Source organism: Juglans regia, chromosome 10, assembly GCF_001411555.2.
Source record: "Juglans regia cultivar Chandler chromosome 10, Walnut 2.0, whole genome shotgun sequence".
In the NCBI taxonomy this organism is placed as follows: domain Eukaryota; kingdom Viridiplantae; phylum Streptophyta; class Magnoliopsida; order Fagales; family Juglandaceae; genus Juglans; species Juglans regia.
This window is the reverse complement of record NC_049910.1, coordinates 33,092,552-33,113,815: the sequence shown is the minus strand read 5'-3', so window position 1 is coordinate 33,113,815 and position 21,264 is coordinate 33,092,552. Positions and strand designations below refer to the sequence as shown.

The following is a 21,264-nucleotide window of genomic DNA, read 5'->3' as shown; positions in this document are numbered from 1 at the left end:
CATTCGCTTTAACATTGTCAATTGTGATACAAAGCTCTTTTCTGATCCCCTAATCCTTTGTACAGTCATCCATCTCCTTACCAATGGATGAACCCTTGTGATCAACAATTTCTTTGAAACCAATAATCCATTTGTGCAACGTCCACTCACTGTCAATAAAGGGGGTTGTGATACACATGTAGCCCACATTCTATATGGAGGTCCACGTATCAGTCGTAAATGACACTTTCTGGCCAGTAGTGAAAAAAATTTCCTTCATTGTTGCCTTCTCCTTGACATGTCTCTTCAAATAATCGTGCACCACAGTATGCCATCAATGCATGGGAAATTGTGACTTTAAAATGTGCATAAATTTATGGAAACCTGCCTTGTCAACCGTGGTAAAAGGCATCTCATCAGTGATGATCATTTCTGCAAGAACATCCATCAACATCTTCTCATTGTATTGAGGGATTGATAGCTTCTTAATCTGCGTGTCATTAGTGGCTGTAAAATTCTCGTAACTCAACTTCGTCTGATCAGTTGCCACCAACTCTTTGTGTATCTTATACCGTTGGCAGCCCGTAAAATGTGCTATTAATACTGACGTGCCTTGCTTTTTCGAATGACAATCGCATAGTTGCCCACAATAGTGGCATCGAACCTGCGGGTTCTCACGATAACCGGAAACTTTGGTGAAATATCCTCATGTCCACGACCCTTTCTTACTAGGTCGTGCTAGTGGATCGACAACAACATTCATCAACTCCTCCTGCTCATTAAGTATATTAACATCTTCTAGATCTATTGGAACTCGACTACTTGCACAGGAGATAGCTGCTCTAGATGGGGGTCTATGGCCCGAAGTACCAGTCAGTGACGCCAACGATTGTGCGTCATCCTCTTGTGGAGAATCGCGGTGAGATGGTATAGCATCGATAATTTGCTATGCAAATAATCTGAAACAACTAACAAACAACCGTCATTTAACATATTAAGAAAATTATTTACAAATTGGAAACACATTGAAAAGGAAAAACTATGTGTCTAGTCGTATTTGTGATTTTAAAAATAAATAAAACACAAAAAATTGAACATTCGCTCGAGTCACACTCAAGCGAAGGCTCGAGCGAACAATTTGTGTGATGTTCGCTTGTGCCACACTCGAGCGATGGCTTAAGCGAACAATCTGTGTGACGTTCGCTCTAGCCACACTTAAGCGAATGCTCAATCGAACAATTTGTGTGACGTTCGCTCAAACGACACTCGAGCGAACATTGTCTGGAATAAAAAGACCCAATTTTTTCAAAACCTAAATCTCTTAATTCTTAAATTTAACAGTCTAAAAACTGAAATCATTGAAATGCAAACAACACATCATTAAAATGAACAACAAATCATACACATTTCACAAATTGCAAACCACAATGTGATTATTAAATAATTTTGGAACCCTAAAATTCTACAAAAAAACTGAATGAGTGAGTGCCAAGTAGCTTACAATTTGTGATGAACTCCAGAAGGTGGCTCGCGGCAGCTCAGGTGACGGCAAATGACGAGGGAAGTGAAGCACAGTGCGGAGAGGAGGGAGACAAAGGGAGTTGCAAGTTAGTGTTGTGCGAAAGTAAGGGGGAAGAATAGGGTCCTGAATTTTGGTCCTTTTGGACCCATTTCTTCAAGAAACGTCGTTTCGTTACTTCAGTAGAGGGTCCTGCGTTTTGGACTCCCCTTTTGAGTGAAACGACGTCGTTCCTTTTGAAGTAGACTCCGACTTCGACTAGTAGAGACAGTAATTCTAACTCCAACTCATAATTCTGAAAACTTCAACTCTGAGCCTTGTCGGAATTCGACCGGAGTAAGAATTTTGGAATTTTTGCCCACCCCTAAATAATCTGTTACAAAATTTCTCAAGAAAAGATTGCTTCTTTTCTAGCAATCTTTAATATAACATAGGCAGCTGTTCCAAAAATACTAGAAAGTAAAGATGGAAAACCAACGAACGAAACAAGTTCTAAATTGATTAAGCAGCTTAAAGCTGATATTACATGCAAAGTCTGCTGCTAAAGAAGCAAGGAGGAGCATCTCTCCTCCTATTTTCGAGTGCCAAAAGGGGAAAAGAAAGACAGATCATTGGCTACCACCTCCACTGCACAAGCTCACCAAATCCATCAGTGTTGAATATAACACATCGAGGGACAAATGGCCTAAGAACTTCCTATATTCTGATGCACCATCGGAACCATCCATGTGAAGTTTTCGCTCCTCGGCGAAACCATCCTCCATAACCAACCACCAGGAGATGCATCCCTGATTATCTTCTGGGTCCACATGTGCCACCAGGCTAACGATTTCGCCCTGTTCCAGCTCAAAGGATAAGCATAGGAAATCCCTGTTCGCCTTTATTCCTACCGAAAGAGCCTCCTCATGAAGCCAACCAATAACTTGGCTTGCAACCTGTTTCAAAAATCCAGGATTAGATATGTATGCATGTATTAAAACAAAACAAAACTAAAACTAAAACTAAAGAATACCTGTTGCAGAATTGTCACGGGAAGATCTGCCAAGTCACAATCGTATCTGTTCATAGAAGAAATTTCCTCTGAATTCCCTTTGAACAGACCAAGAACATTAGGAGCACCTTCTCCTTCTATGTTGATGCAATCATCATTTACTACCACCTTGGTCCGGAACTGTGATTTAATGACATTCTTTACACGAGGGTTGTTTGATGTTCGGGCTTGGCAGCCTGCATGAAGAATCGACTGAGGGACCTTCATGAAGACTGTCCACGAAGATGTGCGAGAATGCCAAGTTGGATGAGATATCAACTGGAGATAAGGGACCCTGCAAACCTACATATATCAATTAAACTTACTGAGAAAAATGTTGAACCATTTAAGAAGCAAAGATTGCATTTAACAAAATTTAACAGAAATTCGTCTGTACCACATTTTCCAGCTCCATAAGAACTTTGTTGGAAAATATTCGATGAGCCAGAGACAGACAGAAATGACCCAAGAGACTGGACCCATCCTTTGCTCCTTGACCAGATACTTGCGAACGAGTGAAAACCGGCTTTTCCTTTGCTTTTACAAGAATATGCTCATGGAAAATCTGTTGCAGGTATATTTCATAGCTAATATGATTGGGAAACCCCCACTTCTTAGGGGTATCATGTTCTTCCTCCGGTAATTTCACTCCTTCCAACGAGTCTAAAGGTAATATTGCATTTTCTAAATTCTGGGAGCCTAAACTTTCAGCTGTTTGGTCTCCTTGACCAGACGGCACAAGTGATATGAAGACAGATGTTCCTTGACCTATGCTCAATTGTAGATAATTTTCTCGTATACCAGTCACATTAACTCCTAAAGATGGGTTAAATGCTTCACGATTGACCAAATCGAACACCTGGAGTGGAAGAACTAGGGGTAAACAACAGTATACAGAAGTATAAATGAAATATAAAATAAACTATAAATGAGAAAAGAAAAGAAAAAATGAAACATACCTGCTCATCAAAGATTGCTTGATGAGTTTCACGAAGGAGTGAATGCGTTTCTTTAACACACTCATCATCGCTCATAGATTCTTTCTCGCTTTCTCTCAAGCGATAGTCCACTGAGGAATAGGTTTTGGTTTTATAGGGTTCCTGTAGACTCTCACCTGAGTGTCCACCAAGGAAACTAAATTGAAGAGAGTGGCATGACTTGGGAGGTAAATTTATTGAAAGCATGCCAGCAGAGTCATGGTCAACACGAATGGTAGATAGAGATGATGGACGAAATACAGCTGCTGGATCATAAAGTGAATTGTCAAATAGATCAATTGTGAAGCCTTCACTTCCAGGAGCTGAAGCTGCCCCTCGCTGCCGTTTAACTTTCCAGTTTTGCTGCAGTCTATCAGCTTGTCAATATATGAGTAAAGGATGTTGTGGAAGAACTAAACTAAGAAGATAACATCTTATTGGAATAAGTATCTTTTAAAATTTTAGGCGAATGAGCAAGTTGAGAAAAGAGTTTTTTTATTGTGGCTCTATGTGATGCTAATATACTTAGTTTTTTTAATAACGTGTGAACAGAATGAAAGAAATGGAGTCTCATTGCCTTTCAAGGTCATGCATATCAAGCCTATAACACCAAGCTTTTTTTTTTGGTACCCTCATGCTGGCTAAACAAAGAATAATAGTCATTATCCAGTAGTTTCCCACTTTCCTGCAGTGATTTTAAATAAATGTAGTGTAATCATTTAATAACACGACTGAGATAGACTCACCTAATCAGAGCACCATAAAATCTTGCTTCCCGAGCAACCTGCTGATCCAAAGCATTGGCGGACTGCTTAAAATATTTACCAAGATGCTGCATAAGAAACAAACCATAAAGAAGAAGAGAGTTTTCAACACTTACCCAAAACAATATCAAGATGGAAAAGAAGTTCACTAATCATTTCATTGGAGGATACTCTTAGCAACTTCTACATATGTGACTTTGGCTCAAAATTCATTAGATGTGTAACAAGAATTGGAAGGTAGGAAATGCAACATGAGAGAGAGAATACCCGAAAGCATTGTAGCTTGGTTGCTGCAGATGCAGAAAGGTCAGAGAGTAATTCATTTGGCAATGGCTTTGGCCTGGTCATGCCAGCCACTGTTACTGCATCGTTAGCTTCCACCTACACATATCAATTCCAAGAGAGATTAAGCATAAAACTTAAGCCCACATTATTTCAAGACTAGCAAATTCCTTTCCAATGAGTACTACTCACTAGGGGTGCTGGGAGGCCCCCATAACGGGCCCACCCTGGGTGCAGGGCCAGGTGGGTTTAGTACTCCACCTGCCCGCCCACATATCTATTATTATATACATATTTAACATTATATCATATATAAACCTAAAAAATCAGAACCCTAACCATTTTACTTCTTTCTTCTCTCCCTTCCCTCTTCTTCTTCCTTCATCTCCTCTCTTTTTCTCTGCTGTCTTGTCCTCTCTTTCTGTTTCTTCTTCCTTTTTTTTCTTTCATCTTTCTTCTTTCTCTTATTTTTCTTCTTCATCATCTTCTTTGATCTCCCCTCTTCTTTCTTCTCTCAAGATCAAAGACTAGACTAATGGAGCACTGCTGTAGTCTGTGGGTCTTGGGATCAAAGAACCACAGTGCTGCCATGGGTCTTTGATTTTTTATTTCTGGTGTTAGCACCGTGGCTCATTGATTTTTTATTTCTGGTGTTTGATGTCTGATTTGTTTGATCTTTGGTTTCTGTTTGGTTGGGTGGTGGCGGCGGAAGGGTGAAAAATCCGCATGCTCGGTCAACGGGGACGGGCAGAGTGGACTGGAAGCAGGGGGTAGGGGCAGGGCAGGGGAGCCATATGGCCACCCTGCCCAGGCCAGGGCGAGGTGTGGGGAGAGCAGCTACCCACTCATATAGGGGGGGCAGCAGCCCTACTAACTATGTTCTTGAATCAATAACCAAAATTTGTTTTAAAATAAGTATCAAGTAAACACCGAACTGAAAATCTAGCACTGAACTAAGAAGTCATCTTAAATATTTCACTTAGTAGCATCGATGGGGTCTAAACAAAAAATCTAAAATCCTAACCATCTTTTTAGTTGCAATCAAAATGGAAGGAATTTTTTTTTTAAATTGATTGGTTTCAAGTTGTTCGACAATGCGAAACAATTACTTTAGACTCTATTGACTTTCAGTTCTTGCCAGGTCCGCTTTTCCTCGTAAGATGTCAGAATAGCTTTAATCTATAGGAATTCCACATGTTGATGTAACCCCTAGGGGTTGGCTCAAGTGGTAAAGGCCTTAGGCTTGGGAGTATGCTCCCCCAGGTCTAAGGTTCAAATCCTCTTGGGTGCAAACAATCTCTATGGGTGTGATACCTTATATGATAAAGATAAGGGTAGATGGTGAATGAGATCCCTAATTGCTTGAAAATGAGAAGTTCTTACTTTTTACAAAGTTCTAATGAGACTCCAACAGTATTATTGACTAGTCCTTTTTGAGTATAGGTCATGTGGTTTGAGCTTTCCATTGGGATGTTAGAAGATACCCCCTTGGGTGCAAACAATCTCTATGAGTGTGATACCTTATATGATAAGGATAAGGGTAGATGGTGAATGAGATCCCTAATTGCTTGAGAATGAGAAGTTCTTGCTTTTTACAAGGTTCCAATGGGGCTCCAATTGTATCATTGACTAGTCCTTTTGGAGTATAGGCCATGTGATTTAGGACTTCCATTGGGGAGTTACAAATGATATCTTCTAACATCCCAATGGAAGACTCAAATCACATAGCCTATACTCTAAAAAGACTAGTCAATGTTACAGTTAGAGTCTCATTGGAATATTATAAAAAGTAAGAACTTCTTCTTCCCAAGAAATATGAGATCTCATATACCACCTACCCTTATTTATCATACGAGGTATCACAATCCCCCCCTTAAATTCCCGATGTCCTCGTTGGGCCAATCCGTCATAGGTGGCACGCCTCAAGTCCCACATTTCAAGTTAGGATGGGCTCTGATAGCATTTGTAACGCTCCAATGGAATGCCCAAATCACATGGCCTATACTCCAAAAGGACTAGTCAATGATACAATTAGAACCTCATTGGAACTTTATAAAGAGAAACTTCTCATTCCCAAACAATATGAAATTTGATTCACCATCTATATTTATCTTTATCATATGGGGTATCACATTCGGGAACATTCGATAAAATTGGAACCATTATAGAGAAGATTCACATGGCCCTTAGCAAGGATGACACACAAATCGAGAAATGATATCAAAGCCTATCCCAAACAGAAATGTGAGACTTGAACCGTGCCACCTACGATGGACAGGCCTGACGAAGACGTCGAAAATTTCAAGAGGGGAGATTGTGATACCCCATATGAAAATGATAAGGGTAGATGGTGAATGAGATCTCATATTACTTGGGAATGAGAAGTTCTTGCTCTTTATAAGGATCTAATGGAGCTCCAATTGTATCATTGACTAGTCATTTTGAAATATAGGCCATGTGGTTTGAGCTTTCCATTGGGGCGTTATAATTGGCCATCAAACTGGGGGATTTTCCTCTTAAATTACCCGAAGTGCACTTGCCGAAACTCCTTACTGAGGGCCTGTGCACTCCTGGGATTAGTCGAGATGCAGTTCCAGGAACCCAGTGCCAATCAAAAAACAAATCCACATGTTGTTGTATAATGATGTCCTGATGCATCAAGGTAGAAACGACATGATTTTGGGTAGATTTGCAAGCAACTGATCCAGCAAATATGGCTCTAGAAGACATCAAGCAACCTTTTTTATGAATTGCACGCCTCATAACAGGGACTTCAGTTTGCTTTCTTGAATTGAATGAAATGTTAATAAGTTGTGGGACCAGTTATAAATTTTTGCAGTTACACCGTCTATTCATCTTGAACAAGGATCTCTAGTTTTTGGTAGATCAATGATTTGTTATTATGTAATCTATGCACAGAATGACCATGCAGTCTTCTTATTCTTCTCGAAGGGGGGTGACGTGGTAGACTTTCTACCAAAACTAACGCTTCCTTGGCTGTGGTTTATCATGCTAAGGATTGTTTAGTAAGATGGTTTGCAGATGGAAGGTTCTTTGTTCGCTCCAAGTTGTTTTCGAAAGTTTTCATAGATATTATGTTTTTTTTTTATAGGTAGAAAGTTTTCATAAATATTAATCCACATTGACAGACTCAACAAGAATTATTATACAATATGAATTTGAAACATACTTGACCAACTAAGATGAACGTTATAATCATTAGCATTTACTAATCTCCAGGTTCCTATGCAAGAAAAGAGTGCAGATCACGTAAAAGTTTCAAGCATTGCTTGCAAATTTGGGATCAGAAAACCTGTTTTGTAAGATTGTTTGAAACTTGAAACTTTACAGCTCAGGATTCGACCCTAAATTCATTCCTCAATTAAACAGCATCAGAAAGCTAGCGCTTAAAATGGTAACCCTGATGCATATAAAATTCAAAATGCAATATGAAGCTAAATTTGATTGGAAATACGGGACTCACGGTGTTGATGAGATCTATGATAACAGAGAGCTCCTGATGAGCTAACTGTAAATTCTCCACCATGCTCTGCCATTGCCATGGCGTTGAGCTCTCCTTAGAGCTCTTCTTCTGCTTCTTCTTGTCATCTTTCTCCACCGCCCACGCAAAGTCGATTCGCCGAATCAGGGAAAGCCGCGTCTCATCGTATCCTACATCTCTGTTTGAAAATAGTAATAATAAACTGAACCTTTCCTTCGGTAGTTGAGAGAACTGAGGAAAGTACTAAATAATCTGAATTCCGTCAATTGTCTCATATATGGCTACTTGATAAAGTTCCTCAGGGTTAGTCTAAGAACCTTAATCAGTAAATAAACCTGAGAAAAAACTGAAGAATAAAATACCCTTACCCCCTCTATTTTGAAAGCCGGGAAAACTGAGAAAAGGGAGAAAGAAAGCGAAATCTTGAATCTTAACCAAACCATCGTTTTGTTTTCATACAATTTCTCGAAAGCCAAGAGGAGCTTAAGAAAGGGAAATGGAAAAAACGTACGGAGGGAATCGTTCGACACCGTTTTCTTCAATGGAATCCAAACGCTTGACAGGAAGCTTGTCGAGCGAGACTTCCAGATTCCCGTCCATTTTCTGTCGATGATTTCCCCGGAAAATTTCGGATTTTCGAACAGAATCCTCGGGGACCAGCAGCTAGTAATCGGGTCTTCGCTCTTTTTTAAATAGAAAGACCAATCTGACCCTGAGAATTTAGAAATTGACGTGACGTCAATATTATTCACGTGAAGGAGGAAAGTAGTCAACAAAACAGCTCGCTCCTTTTTTTTTTTTATTCATGAACGTGAAAGCCCGGTTTAGATGAGACGAGCCCAAGCTCTTTGGACTAAATGGGCTCGAATCTACTTGTGTATAGATTTGTTTACTCAAGCCCGGTTTACTCATTTGTTTTTACTACGGGTGGACAGCAGGCCGTGTCCTGCTATCCTACCCCGCATAGAAAAGGCATAGAATGAGTGGATTGTCTTGGTATTTTAAGCCAATTTTTATATAGAAAATCAATACAATATAATAGTTATTTTTAAACAATATAATCAAATTCTATTTTTATCGTGTTCAATTTTTTATTATTAATTTTTTTCATTTATTGATTACAACTTTTTATCTTCATTTCAGACATGACCAACGGACTATTGAGATTTGAGTAAAATCCGTATTTAATATTTATGTAGTTATCTTTCGAGGCTAAGTCAATATTGTTATTACGTTATAAATGAGCATGTTATAATAACTTACGGCTACACCATATATGTTATTTAGTTTTTAAACTATTGTATTTAAGCTTCTTTTTTTTATCTTTTCAGTATTTTTTTTTTTACAAGTTTGGGCTTGGGTTTTGGTGATCATATTTAATAATTTATGTAGTTACATTACATTGTGCTCGATTCGAGCAAAGACTGAAACAATGACCCACCACATGATACTCTTATTAGTCTTATATTTATTTTTAGATCAAGTCATAGACACACCTACCTTTGTTAATAGTGCTATGTAATATAATGGATCAAATCAATTTTTGCATATAATTTATTTAACAAAAGAAATTGACCACATTATATCATTTATCATGTCAATTAGAGATCGAGCCTAATCATAGGACCAAAAATAAAAATTAATTAAGGAGTAAAAATACAAAAAACATGGGTCCCAAGATGCCTTAAATTGATTTATTGTTCTCTTTGTACTCTAATATATTATGTAATATAAATGTAGCAATAGGACACTAGGACAACTTAAATTCAATTATGAAGATTTTGACGGGAGTCTACCAACCCTTTTGTTGAACCCATATTCATGGATACATGTATGCCGTATGTATGTCATCATCTCCCCAAAAGTCAATGTTTAATATATAAGTAGTTATATATATATATATATATATATATATTTTAGCCCAATAGACGGTCGGAGCTCTGACCTCTGATCGGAGTCAAAGTTCGGAAACGGCAACTTCGACTCCGTCGGAGTCGGAGCTCAGCCCTAATGACTATTAAACTTAAGTCACATATTATTTAAAGATGACTATTGTATTACATTGACCTTCTATATAAAAGTTGGCCTATGAGGCCAAAACAATCCAAAATCTAATTCTAATGAGTTCAAGTTCTTTTTATATTTATAAATTTAAATTTATAATTTGGGTCTAAAAGATCATTTTAGACCAAAAAAATATTTTTTAGACCCAATATGTTGGCCTAGGCGAAGGGCGAGGCAGATGGCTGGGGTGAGGGAAAAAACCCCACCTCCCACATGGTGCGGGGCGGGATGCGGGGAAGGGTACCCCCAGCCCGCACCATGCGGATAATAACCCTAATTTTTATAGGATCAATGATGATATAGAATAACAAAAAGAATGATTTTCTATTTGTATTTTAATAACAATGCAAACCTTTTAACATAATAGAAGATAAAAAGAGTAAATCATATGCTTCTCATATTGGGTGTAAACAAGTTGAGTTCAATTGATTTATAAAAGTTAAGATTTAGGTAATGTTTGGATAACGAGATGAAATAAGATGGTTTTATATGAAAGTTGAATAAAATATTATTAGAATATTATATTTTAATATTATTATTATTTTAAGATTTTAAAAAGTTGAATTATTTATTATATTTTATATAAAAATTTAAAAAATTATAATAATAAGATAAGATAAAATAAGTTAGAGTGATTCTTGAATCCAAGTCAGGCTTATTCATTTAACTTTAATTTAAATATGTGCAAAGTTCGAATTTGTAATTGAGTTACATTTTGTATTCACGAACATCCTAGTTATAATTATTTGAGCTAGCTATAACTCGAATCTAGACTTTTTTCGGAGTTTGAACCACCGGTGAGAACCAATTTAGAGAAATTTTAATGGGAGTTTGAAAAAAAAAAAGAAAAGTTTTGTAAGAATTTATTATTATTATTCATTTTTGTGACATTTTCTTAGTTTTAATTTGTTGGTTTTAGAAATGGAGGTAAGACTTTATGATTGAGATTGTTTATGTATAAAGATATTTGAATTGAAGGTGAAAACTTTTTGTTCCCAAACAAGAATGGCAAAACAACTTTTCTAAATTTTTATATTATCTCATCATTATAATTTTATTAAATTTTCATACAAAATATAATAAAAAATTCATTTTTTTCAAATCTCAATTCAATTTTTTCAAATATCAAAGTAATAATAATATTAAAAAATAATATTCTAACAATATTTTTTTCAACTTTTATCTTTTATTTAAAATTATCTCATCTCATCTCTGAATCGAAACTAGCCCTTAGATCACCTTTGAAACGACTCAAAATATATTAAGAGTAATGTTACATGCAGTCGTGAAGTGTGCAAACGTCATACAGTCGCTTTGAAAAATAATGTGATCTATTATTAAAAAATTAATTTTTTTCATATGGGTTCCGTATATAATAATTTTTTTAAAAATGATTGCACGGCGCTTGTACACTCACGATAACTATCATTCCTCATCTACTAAAGACTAAACTTCTGAAACTTGGAAACATGATTCTTGATATCTAGTCAAGAACTTGAGCGGAGATCTACACTTTGCCCGGTAGGTGTTGTGCTAGCGGCACATCATCCAGCCAATCAACATGTATATATGCGATCAATCTTCTTGGATCCTTTCCACTTCAGCAAACACTTCTTACCCGGCCCTTCTTCACACGTATTAATGAAGATTTCCATTAGGATATTGGAAATATAAATCAAAAGTAAAAAATGAGTTTAACCTAAAGAAAGAAGTTCCTCCGCATATTGACAGTTGCAGACCTTTAGGTGACCTCCGTGGGATAACTAAATAGTGAAAAAGGCACTCGATCCCTACAATTCTATAAAGTGTGTATTAACATAACTAAAGTGCCATCTTCCCGTAATATTTTATTTAGCATTGGGTAAATGATGACAAGAAGTCTTAACAATATTTTCTTGATAGGTAAGAAGTTTTAACAATTTTACTAGTATTAGGCTTATAATTCTAGTTTCACACATAATGCTGGTGCATCCATTGCAAGGAAACAAGAAACAAACTCTCAAATGGGAAATACTTGGCTTTCTTCCACTCCATGCTTCTTGGAGAGTTGAGTTCTCTACACTTCTTGTAGGATAACGGTGAGTTTCTCTCAAGGAAGATTCGGTCTAGGAAAATGGATGGAAGATTCAACTCACGACAAGTACCAAAAAATTCATCAAGAACCGATTGAAGCTCACGACTTTTATGGACAAAACAGAGCACGGCAAAAACTTCACAAACTCTCGAATTCACCAACAAAATTCACAGAACAAAACACTAAACACCTAGAGATGCAAAAAGTTTATATGAGAGAAAGAGGAAGAGTAACTAGAAAGATTTAATTGAGAAACCCGTGGCCTATTTATAGATCCAGTAAGTCGGTTAGATTGAAGATGACTAACACGGTTCACATGCAAATAGAGGAGACGTGTGATGGTGCATGATGCGGAAGACAATGTCGATCGACACAGAGACAACCATGGAAGCTTGAGGTGGAAGGTGGAGGTGGCTGAGTGGAGTGAGGTTTGGACAGCAACCTTTCAGAGTCCACTGCCGAAAGACACCAAGTAACTCATGGAAGATGGAGGTGGAAAGAAAAAGATAGAAAGAAGGGGTGGTGGCTTGCGGGTTGCAGTGTGTGGCTATGGTTTGATTGGAGGAGGAAAACGACTTCGACAGCTGCTAGAAGAAGAAGAAACCAAAAGGAAGAAGAAGAAGAAGATAGAAGAAAAAAGAAAAAAGAAAGAAGAAAGGAGCTGCACAGCGCAAGGAAAAATGATGAAACCCTAAGGGGTTCTCACGAAAACGGTGCCGTTCCAATTAAGGGGAGGGGCTGGGTTCTTAATCCACACGGGCCCTCTAGCCACACGGTTGGGCCAATAATTCACACGGGTTGGATCAAATTTAAAACACACACACACAACCCAAAAATAAAACACTACAAAAACAAAGGCCCAATCTGAAAACATAATTTAAAATAACATTTATAAAATAACACAACTAAATAAATAAAAAATAATTAAAACACATAAAATTTAGGGATCTCACAAGTACTGAATGAAAATCAATCATCACCTATAAAATTGTCATGTAACTCCCATAAATTTTCAATCAAACACATATTTCAATACTCAAACTTGCAATGTCTATTTTAATTCCTCAAAAGCCTAAAATTCTCATAACTTTAAAATATAACATCACTCTCTAAAATCATCAATGTTCATTTAATAATTCCGACTAAAACATTAAACTCCAACTTATTTATTATAGAAGTTCAACTATACAATATAAAATTGGATAACATAATTATATTAAAAATATAATAATACTAATACCATATTACAAATCTTTATTATTATCTTTATAAAATCATGTATTTTCTTAAGTAAAATTAAACCAAGACCATTTATTAAAAACATAACCAATTTAAACCAAGCCAAAAATAACTAGAATAATTTCTGTAAAAGTGAAATCTAGCCCATAATATTTTTAAAACACAAAACCATCTAAAATAAGTCCAACACCCGTGGGCCTTAATGGCAAACTTGTAATATCGTAAATCATGTTTTTCTTGGCTTTGTTTTCCTTCTTCTTCTTGTAGCAGCTTTACGAAAATCAGACTTTAACAATTTTAATAGTGCTACGATGACTCACCGGAAGAGAGAAAGTTGTGATGGGCAAGGAGCTAGGCAGTCGTGGGTGGTGATCGCGACGGAGCACGGTGAGAGTAAAACGTGAGGGAGATAGAGAGTAAGCTGAGAGAGAGCAACACAGAGATGTTACTGGTGGCTTACCGAGAGGGACATGGCGGACTTGGAGCAGCGTGTAGTGCCCGTCGAAGTTTTCTATGCTGGCAATAACGACGTGGAGGGGTTGGCACCGTGTGGTGGCTTCGAACAAAAATAGCATTGGGTTGTTGTTGCTCCGTTTTCGGGCTAAAACAGGGGTCTACATGCGATGGGTGTGGGGATGCCGTGGGTATGGAGGAAAGGTGGTTGGTCGCAGCGCTGGGTTCACTGTGCTGTGGTTGGTGACACCTAAAGTAATAGGTCCTGCTATGTTTTGAGCTGCAAAAATAGGGGTGTTTGTGGATGTGCCATGATGGTTCACGGTGGTTGCTTCCTGGACGTGCACTTGGGCTGCGACGTGGTTGTACTCAAGTTGGGCAGGGTGGTTGCTTCTTGGACGGGGAAGGGCTTCGTTACACTGTTTGCATGGGAGGAAAAATAATTATGTGTTTCATGGCAGTAAGACCAACCGAGAAGGGCTTGAGCAATGACTAGATTGTGGGATGGTGAGAACTTACAGAGAAAAAAAAAGGAGCAAGAGAGAAAGTTTGGAGGATGACTGATCATTTGGTAGTGAATCGAACGAGTGGCGCTGTGGGTGAGTGAGAGTCTGAGTATGTGATGGAAAAGAAAAAGGAAAAGAAAAGCAAACCACAGAGATGTGGGGAAAAAATGAATTTGAGGTGGAGGGATTTTTTAGAAGTGAAGAAACTGGAGGAAAGCAAAGAAGAAGAAAAAAACGGTCTGCAAGAAAATTGCAGTTTGGGAAGTCGTGGGCTTGGCTTCCCTTCTGTTTTGGGCTTAGGCTCTGGGTATTACAGTATCGATTTTTACCAAATGAAGAAGGCTTGATTAGCCAACAAACATCGGTATGAACAAGTTGGAGCGACTTACTTGTTCTTGTAAATGATTCTTTTGGAAAGTTCTTCCAGAATTTTTTGCCAACAAGACACCCTTTACAATAGGCGGCAAGCCTTTCACCATCTCCTTTTGAGCCAGCAACTTCAATCCACCACCCAAGCCTCAAATGTCAAAGCCAAGACGTATCTTTCACACAAGCTTTGAGGCACTTAGCCACATCAATTTGAATATCAAGCAAAAACATCCTATTGCTTGTCATGGACACTTTAGCAATCAAATTCTTATTCTCATCTCTTAGAAAAAGACTAAAATTTTTCATTTCAATCTCATAATCTTTTTTCAAGAGTTGTCCCAAACTCAAAATGTTGATTTTTATACTTGGAACATAATAAACATTTGACAAAAATTGATGGCTCTCATTTTTTAACCAAAATAGAATCGTACATTTTCCTTTGATGGGAACTTTTGAAAAATCTTCGAAAGTGACATTCCGGCTCACCGATTCGTCAAACTCCACGAACTTGCTTTTGTTTCCCCACATATGATTGCCTGCAGCATTATCAAGATACCACAAATTCGATTTGTTAGTGTCTTCTCCTTTGTAGGCTAGTAGCAAAGTGGGCACCGCTTCCTCATTTCCAACGTGATTTGCCTTCTCTTCAACATTGCTAGGAGAACTCAAGCACTCTGAAGCATAGTGGCCATTCTTTTGACAATTGTAACATTTGATTTTGGACTTGTCATATTGTCGCCCATTCTGCCATGAGTAATTTCCTCTGCCATGACCTCTTGAGGATTGACCTCTTCTCTCTTCATGGTTGGAGTTTTGATTGCTTTGTCTGCCTCTTCCTCATCCTCGTCCTCTTCCTCGTTGACTTTTATCATGCTCTCCTTCCTTCTCTTTTACAAAGAGCTTTGTGGCAAGAACCTGCTCAATAGGTTTTTCTTTCTTCTTATTGAGTATTTCTTCATGGGCTTGGAGAGATCTCATTAGTTGATCAACTGTTATAGTCTCTAAGTCTTTCGACTCTTCAATAGCCACCACAATATATTCGAACTTTGAATGCAACGAGCGAAGAATCTTCTCAACCACCTGGACATCCTCCAACTTTTCTCCATATCTCCTCATTCGGTTCACAATGGCCAACAATTTTAAAAATTAATCTGCAATCGTCTCAGATTCTTGCATACGAAGGACTTTGAACTCTCCTCGTAGCGTTTGGAGCCGCACCTTCTTCACTTTATCAACTCCTTGATAGGAGTTTTGTAAGATCTCCCTTGCTTGCTTGGAAGTAGTGGCATTGGCCACTTTCTTGAGCATTGCTTCATCCAAACATTGATGGATTAGTGTGAGAGCTTGTTGGTCCTTCTTCTGCAACCTTTGCAGAGCCTCCTTTTAATTAGGACTCAACGAAGTTTCATCTCTAGGCTTTTCATAGCCTTTCTCTATGGTCTCTTATGCATCTTGAGATCCAAGCAAAGCCCTTATTCGAATGCACCAATTCTCATAATTCTCCTTTGTCAAATGCAAAAATTGAAATGGAAACATCGAGTTGGCCATCTTCAGCATCTAGAAAATTGTAGCTCTAATACCCGTTTGTTGGAGGAGAGAAACTGATATTCTATTCTAGAGGGAAGAGAGGAGAGACTATTTCTGAAATTTCTCTAAGTGAATTACTTTTCAAGTGGATTGCTTTGTGCCAATGCATACATGGGTATTTATACGCTTGTAGATTCATCTAGCATATACTCTAATACATGAACTTCCCTAGCACACGAACACCTAAGTACATGAATACCCCAAATACATGAATCCCCAAATACATGAACTACTTCTTTTAAGATGAACATTCACTCTAGTTCATGAATCTACCAAAAGACTACTCTATTTACTAAATTAAGTTTATTCACACTCCTCCTTATTATAAAGCTTCTTGCATAGCTTCATCTTGTCAAATTGATCATTTTTCATTAGGACATAGGGCCAGACACCAATGACATCATTACCTGTAGCAAAACGATGGGACTGCATGATAAATAGAGGCTGAGAATCCATAAAACTCATATGATAGATTTTGAAGGCCAAAAATCAAACTCAATATAGGACAAACTTTTATTTCCAATGCATGAAATCAAGGTGAATACTTTAGCACAAAATAGCATAGGAACGAAACCAGGAAAGTAGGCAAAAATGTGAGGCAAAATGAGAATGAGAAATCAGAAGGTCTAAAGTAGATAATCATATAAAAAAAAACATGCAGCGAACCAAGAACGCATTTCAAGTCTAGTAGTGAGATGAAAAGGATCGATCTCTTTGGCAGTTTGCCAGTTTGCCCTATTTCTCTTTTGTTTTCGGTCAAAACGTATAGGCCTTTTGACACGAATGCAACTTTGGAGGCATGTCCCATAAAATAATAATAAAAAAAAACGTATGGGCCTAAACAAAGTCGTTTGCTTCTTTTTCTTTTCTTTTTCAAATAAGATAGTTGTACTAAATCATAGAAAATTAAGTTGAAAAAAAAAAGCATCACAACAAATCTCTTAACCTTTGTGTGGTGATATTACTAAATACTAACCCACTAGCCAAACTTTAGTACTCTTGAGTCAAAATAATAGACCTAGTAATTTAGTACCTTATGAAGGGTACATAAATACAAAATAAAGATATATGTAATTCTCGTAATACTAAGAATATGATGAGTTCACACGGTTATGGACTTGATCATCCAAGGACTCTCCCCCAAAATTCCAACAAGAGGGTAACACCAAGTTTGTAAACCTAGTCGAAATGAGACCATTGAGTCTTCACTATAAGGGTACCTTGGAGAACATGTATCATTCACACTACATGAAACCACCTTCACTAATGGCAAGGTATCATTGCTATAGGTGTTTTTGATTGGCATAATATTCATTTCCACTGGCATGCATTTTGAGTGTTGGTCATAGTTCCACTTATTGAGATTTTTTGAAATCTCACTGTAGTAGTCTCACTACCGCCCTACTCCTCAAAACTGTAATTTTGAGCGAAAATGAAGAGTTTGGTTGTGGTTATGAGCATGGTGATCTGGCACTGCCAGAGGATTGACGATTGAGGATTGTGGCTTTTTCTCATTTTATTAAGTTGCTATGTTTTTATTGAAAGACTGGATGGCTGTAATATTCTTTTGCTTATGAATTAGAGACATGTTGCTTATGGATATTATAGTTGTAGTGTATATAAACTTTCTGGTACTGTTAGTTAGATTTAGTGATTGACATTTTTTTCTTATTTCCGCTGCAAATTAATTGTATACTTATTATTGAGCATGTAAGCGCACACTTATTATCACGATGTGTGAGTAGTGTATGACTTGTGCAGCCAATATCTCAGCATCATGGACCTTGCTGAGGCGGGAGTCGAGGGTGCAACAAATTCCAAGCAGATATTCTAAAAAAAAAAGTGAGACCCACCACAGAAAAAGTTTAACTTTTTTATTAGGTCTCACATTTTAAGAAAGGCTTGTACAAGACTTTTATGTCCTAAAGTTGTACAAATAATCTTACTTTATAACATTCAGATTTTCACTTAGAAAAAGTATTACAAAGTAACATTGCTTTGTAATATTTTTTTCCATTTTTTCCCCATCATGCAATATTTTATGTCTCTCTCTCCCTCTCTCTTCCAAAGAAGAAATTCCTCTCCAAGAAATCTTTCCAAGCATTCTCTCTTTCTCGCTTTCCATTAATTAGTATATTGGTATGGTTAAACTAGCATATTAGATATATGTTTTAGTTTATGCTAGATATCCTCTGTTCTGATGCTGATTCTCGAATAGCATCTTTCTCTTTCTGCCCCATTATTACACTTTTTCATTGAAGTGTCCTAAAGATTATGTCAGTACTGATCCTTTTTTTGTTTATTGGATACGGCCCTCTTTTTCCCCTTTCAACCTGTTTCAATCGAAGATGAGGACATTATTCTCATGTATTTGTAGATAGTGGGCTATATCAACCAAAAAAAAGTGAAGATAGAATTATAGGAAAAGAGCAAAAAAGAATATTGTGTCACAAGAGAGAGATTGAGAGAGAGAGAGAGAGAGAGTGAGAGAACTAAATTTACAAGTAAAACAGTTTTGTCATTGTAGTGATTGCTTCTGGAATGTAAAGATCATTATCTCTACAAGAGAAAAGATCGAAGAGACGTTGCAAGATGAAATGGACAGTGTAAATTAAGTGGAAGGTGGCTCATATAATCTATTTTATAGCACCTGCAGAGAGATGTTTTTGTTTTTGAAGTTTTAAATGGTATAGTGGGGATGCTTCTGGTGAGATTTGTAGATTTGAAGGATGATCTCCTGCACTTCAAATGGCTATGAAAACTTCATTAATATATGATGATCCTAAAGTTGACCTCTTTTCCTTAACAAAGATGCCCAAAAGGAAAAACTTAATAATTATAACAAAAGAAAATGAAAGTCGTTCAAAATTTGCATTTGGTCCTAGAGTAATATCATGGACCCATGCAATTAATTAAGCTGTGTGTCGGGGAACTAATTCATTTAAACAGATCAAAAGTACGTACCTATATATATATATATGTAAGGGGCAACCTAGCTAGAATCTCTTAAAAGCTAAGTGATGGAGCATCAAGGGAAGACTATCACATAAAAGATAATTACTTTTTGACCATTATTATGTGCAAACTCAAAGTTTTCATTAAGTCAATGAGGGGAACCAACATGTATTTATGCTTGTTGAAGTTCTAAGCTTAGTTGGAGCCTTCCTTAAACTTTAGTACTGCAGGGAAAAAGTATTTATTTGTTATTTTCCTTATAACCCATCTCTAAGGGCGGGTTGATTTAAGGTATTGTTGTTGTTGAAGTAAAGAATTTGTGTGATTTTTCATTACTTGAGAAAATTGTTATTACATGGGATCCTTTTATAGACATAGAGTACAATGAAGGGAATATTCTAGAGCTAATGCTACAAATACATTTGCAGAGGTAGAGAGTAGTCATGACACATGCACTGCATATTGCAGAGTTTGTTACGTGGAATTGCTCAAGTCCTTGTGCTGTGATGGTTGCAAGCTGAAGGTCTTTGCAAGGGCAACTTTGTCCTTAACATCCCCCCTCAAGTCGAGCGGCAATGCTTGGAGATGAAGACTTGAACAAGGTGATGAAAACCGAGCTGCTAAAAGAGGTTTTGTCATGAGGTCTACGAGCTGGTCTTTACCATATATGAAAGCAACACGCAGGGATTTATTTTGAACTCGGTGACGCACGAAATGGAAGTTGATTTCAACTTGTTTAGTTCATGCGTGAAAAACTGGATTCGATGATAGGTCTGTTGCACCCATATTATCATAGTATAGAAGAGGAGCTTCGTGTAGATTTAAGCCAAGATCCCTGCATAGGTGTTGAAGCCAAATAACTTTAGCTGTTGTGTTTGCGACAGCTATAAATTCGGCCTCAGTTGATGAACGTGCAATCATTGGTTGTTTTTTGGAGGACCATGAAATGAGATTACAACCAAGAAATACGCAGTAACCACTTGTTGATCTCTGATCGTCTGGACACCCTGCTTAATTGACGTTTAAAAATGCAATGATTTTGGAAGTGGAAGATGATGATAGTTGCAAGCCAACGATGGAGGTATGTTTGAGATACCTTAGAATGCGCTTCACTGCCTGCCAATGGGGGACCCGATGAGTATGCATGAATTGGCATACTTTGCCAACAGTGAAAGCAAGGTTTGGACGTGTGAATGAGAGGTATTGCAATGACCCAACAGTGTTGCAATACAGGGTGGGATCTTCAAAGAGATGCCCATTGAAGGCATTAAGCTTCTCAGAAGTAGACATAGGTGATTTCACGGGCTTCGCAGACTGCATATTAGTTTGATGAAGTAAGTCATTGATGTACTTATGATGTATTAAGAGCGGTCCGTGAGAATTGAAGGTGGCCTCGACACCCAAAAAATAGTGTAAATTTTCCAGGTCAGTGATCGGGAAGTCACTAAGTAGAGCAGAGAGCATTTCAAAAATGTACTTCATGGATGAGCCTACGACTAATAAGTCATCAACATAAACTAACACAAAAGGTGTGACTCCTACAGAATTATTAATAAAAAGAGAAGGATCTACAGAGGAAATAACAAAACTCAGATCAAGTAAGCGAGAACTGAGTCAGGAATACCATGCACGTGGTGACTGCTGAAGCCCTTAAATTGCTTTGTTTAACCTGCAAATGTGAGAGGGATATTGAGGATGTGAGAATCTAGGGGGTTGGGACATAAAAACAGTTTCGTGAAATGGTCCATGCAGAAATGCATTCTATACATCATACTGTCGAATGGTTCAGTGTCGAGACACAGCAAGAGCAAGAATAGTGCGAACCATTGTAGCCTTAACCACGAGGTTGAAAGTCTCTTCAAAATTGATCCTAAATTGCTGTATGAACCCTTTGGCAACCAAACGTGCTTTGCGGCGTTAAATTGTACCATCGGCAAGCCGTTTAGTTCAGAACACCCATTTGC

The 21,264-nt window shown here is 37.6% G+C and overlaps 1 protein-coding gene and 1 non-coding gene across 2 annotated transcripts; one reads left to right on the top strand and one right to left on the bottom strand.

Annotated features, from left to right (window-relative positions):
- Positions 1-1,882: 1,882 nt before the first annotated feature.
- On the bottom strand, positions 1,883-8,721 carry LOC109019939 (mediator of RNA polymerase II transcription subunit 17-like). Its single transcript, XM_019002331.2, has 8 exons — positions 8,565-8,721; positions 8,036-8,231; positions 4,537-4,650; positions 4,252-4,337; positions 3,488-3,875; positions 2,926-3,387; positions 2,511-2,831; positions 1,883-2,433 (listed from the first exon to the last, which is right to left on the bottom strand). The coding sequence occupies exons 1-8, from the start codon at positions 8,651-8,653 to the stop codon at positions 2,107-2,109; spliced, it is 1,983 nt and encodes a 660-aa protein (XP_018857876.2). The 5' UTR covers positions 8,654-8,721; the 3' UTR covers positions 1,883-2,106.
- LOC118349742 lies at positions 6,677-6,782 on the top strand. Its single transcript, XR_004802661.1, has one exon. It is a non-coding gene; the product is annotated as a U6 spliceosomal RNA (small nuclear RNA).
- Positions 8,722-21,264: the final 12,543 nt, after the last annotated feature.

Excerpts from the sequence above, each read along its gene's own strand:
- LOC109019939 (XM_019002331.2), bottom strand. The coding sequence starts at position 8,653 with ATGGACGGGAATCTGGAAGTCTCGCTCGACAAGCTTCCTGTCAAGCGT. Across the intron at positions 8,232-8,564 it reads GGTGTCGAACGATTCCCTCC|AGATGTAGGATACGATGAGA; the intron begins GTACGTTTTTTC and ends ATTTTCAAACAG. Across the intron at positions 4,338-4,536 it reads CCAAGCTACAATGCTTTCGG|CATCTTGGTAAATATTTTAA; the intron begins GTATTCTCTCTC and ends TTTCTTATGCAG.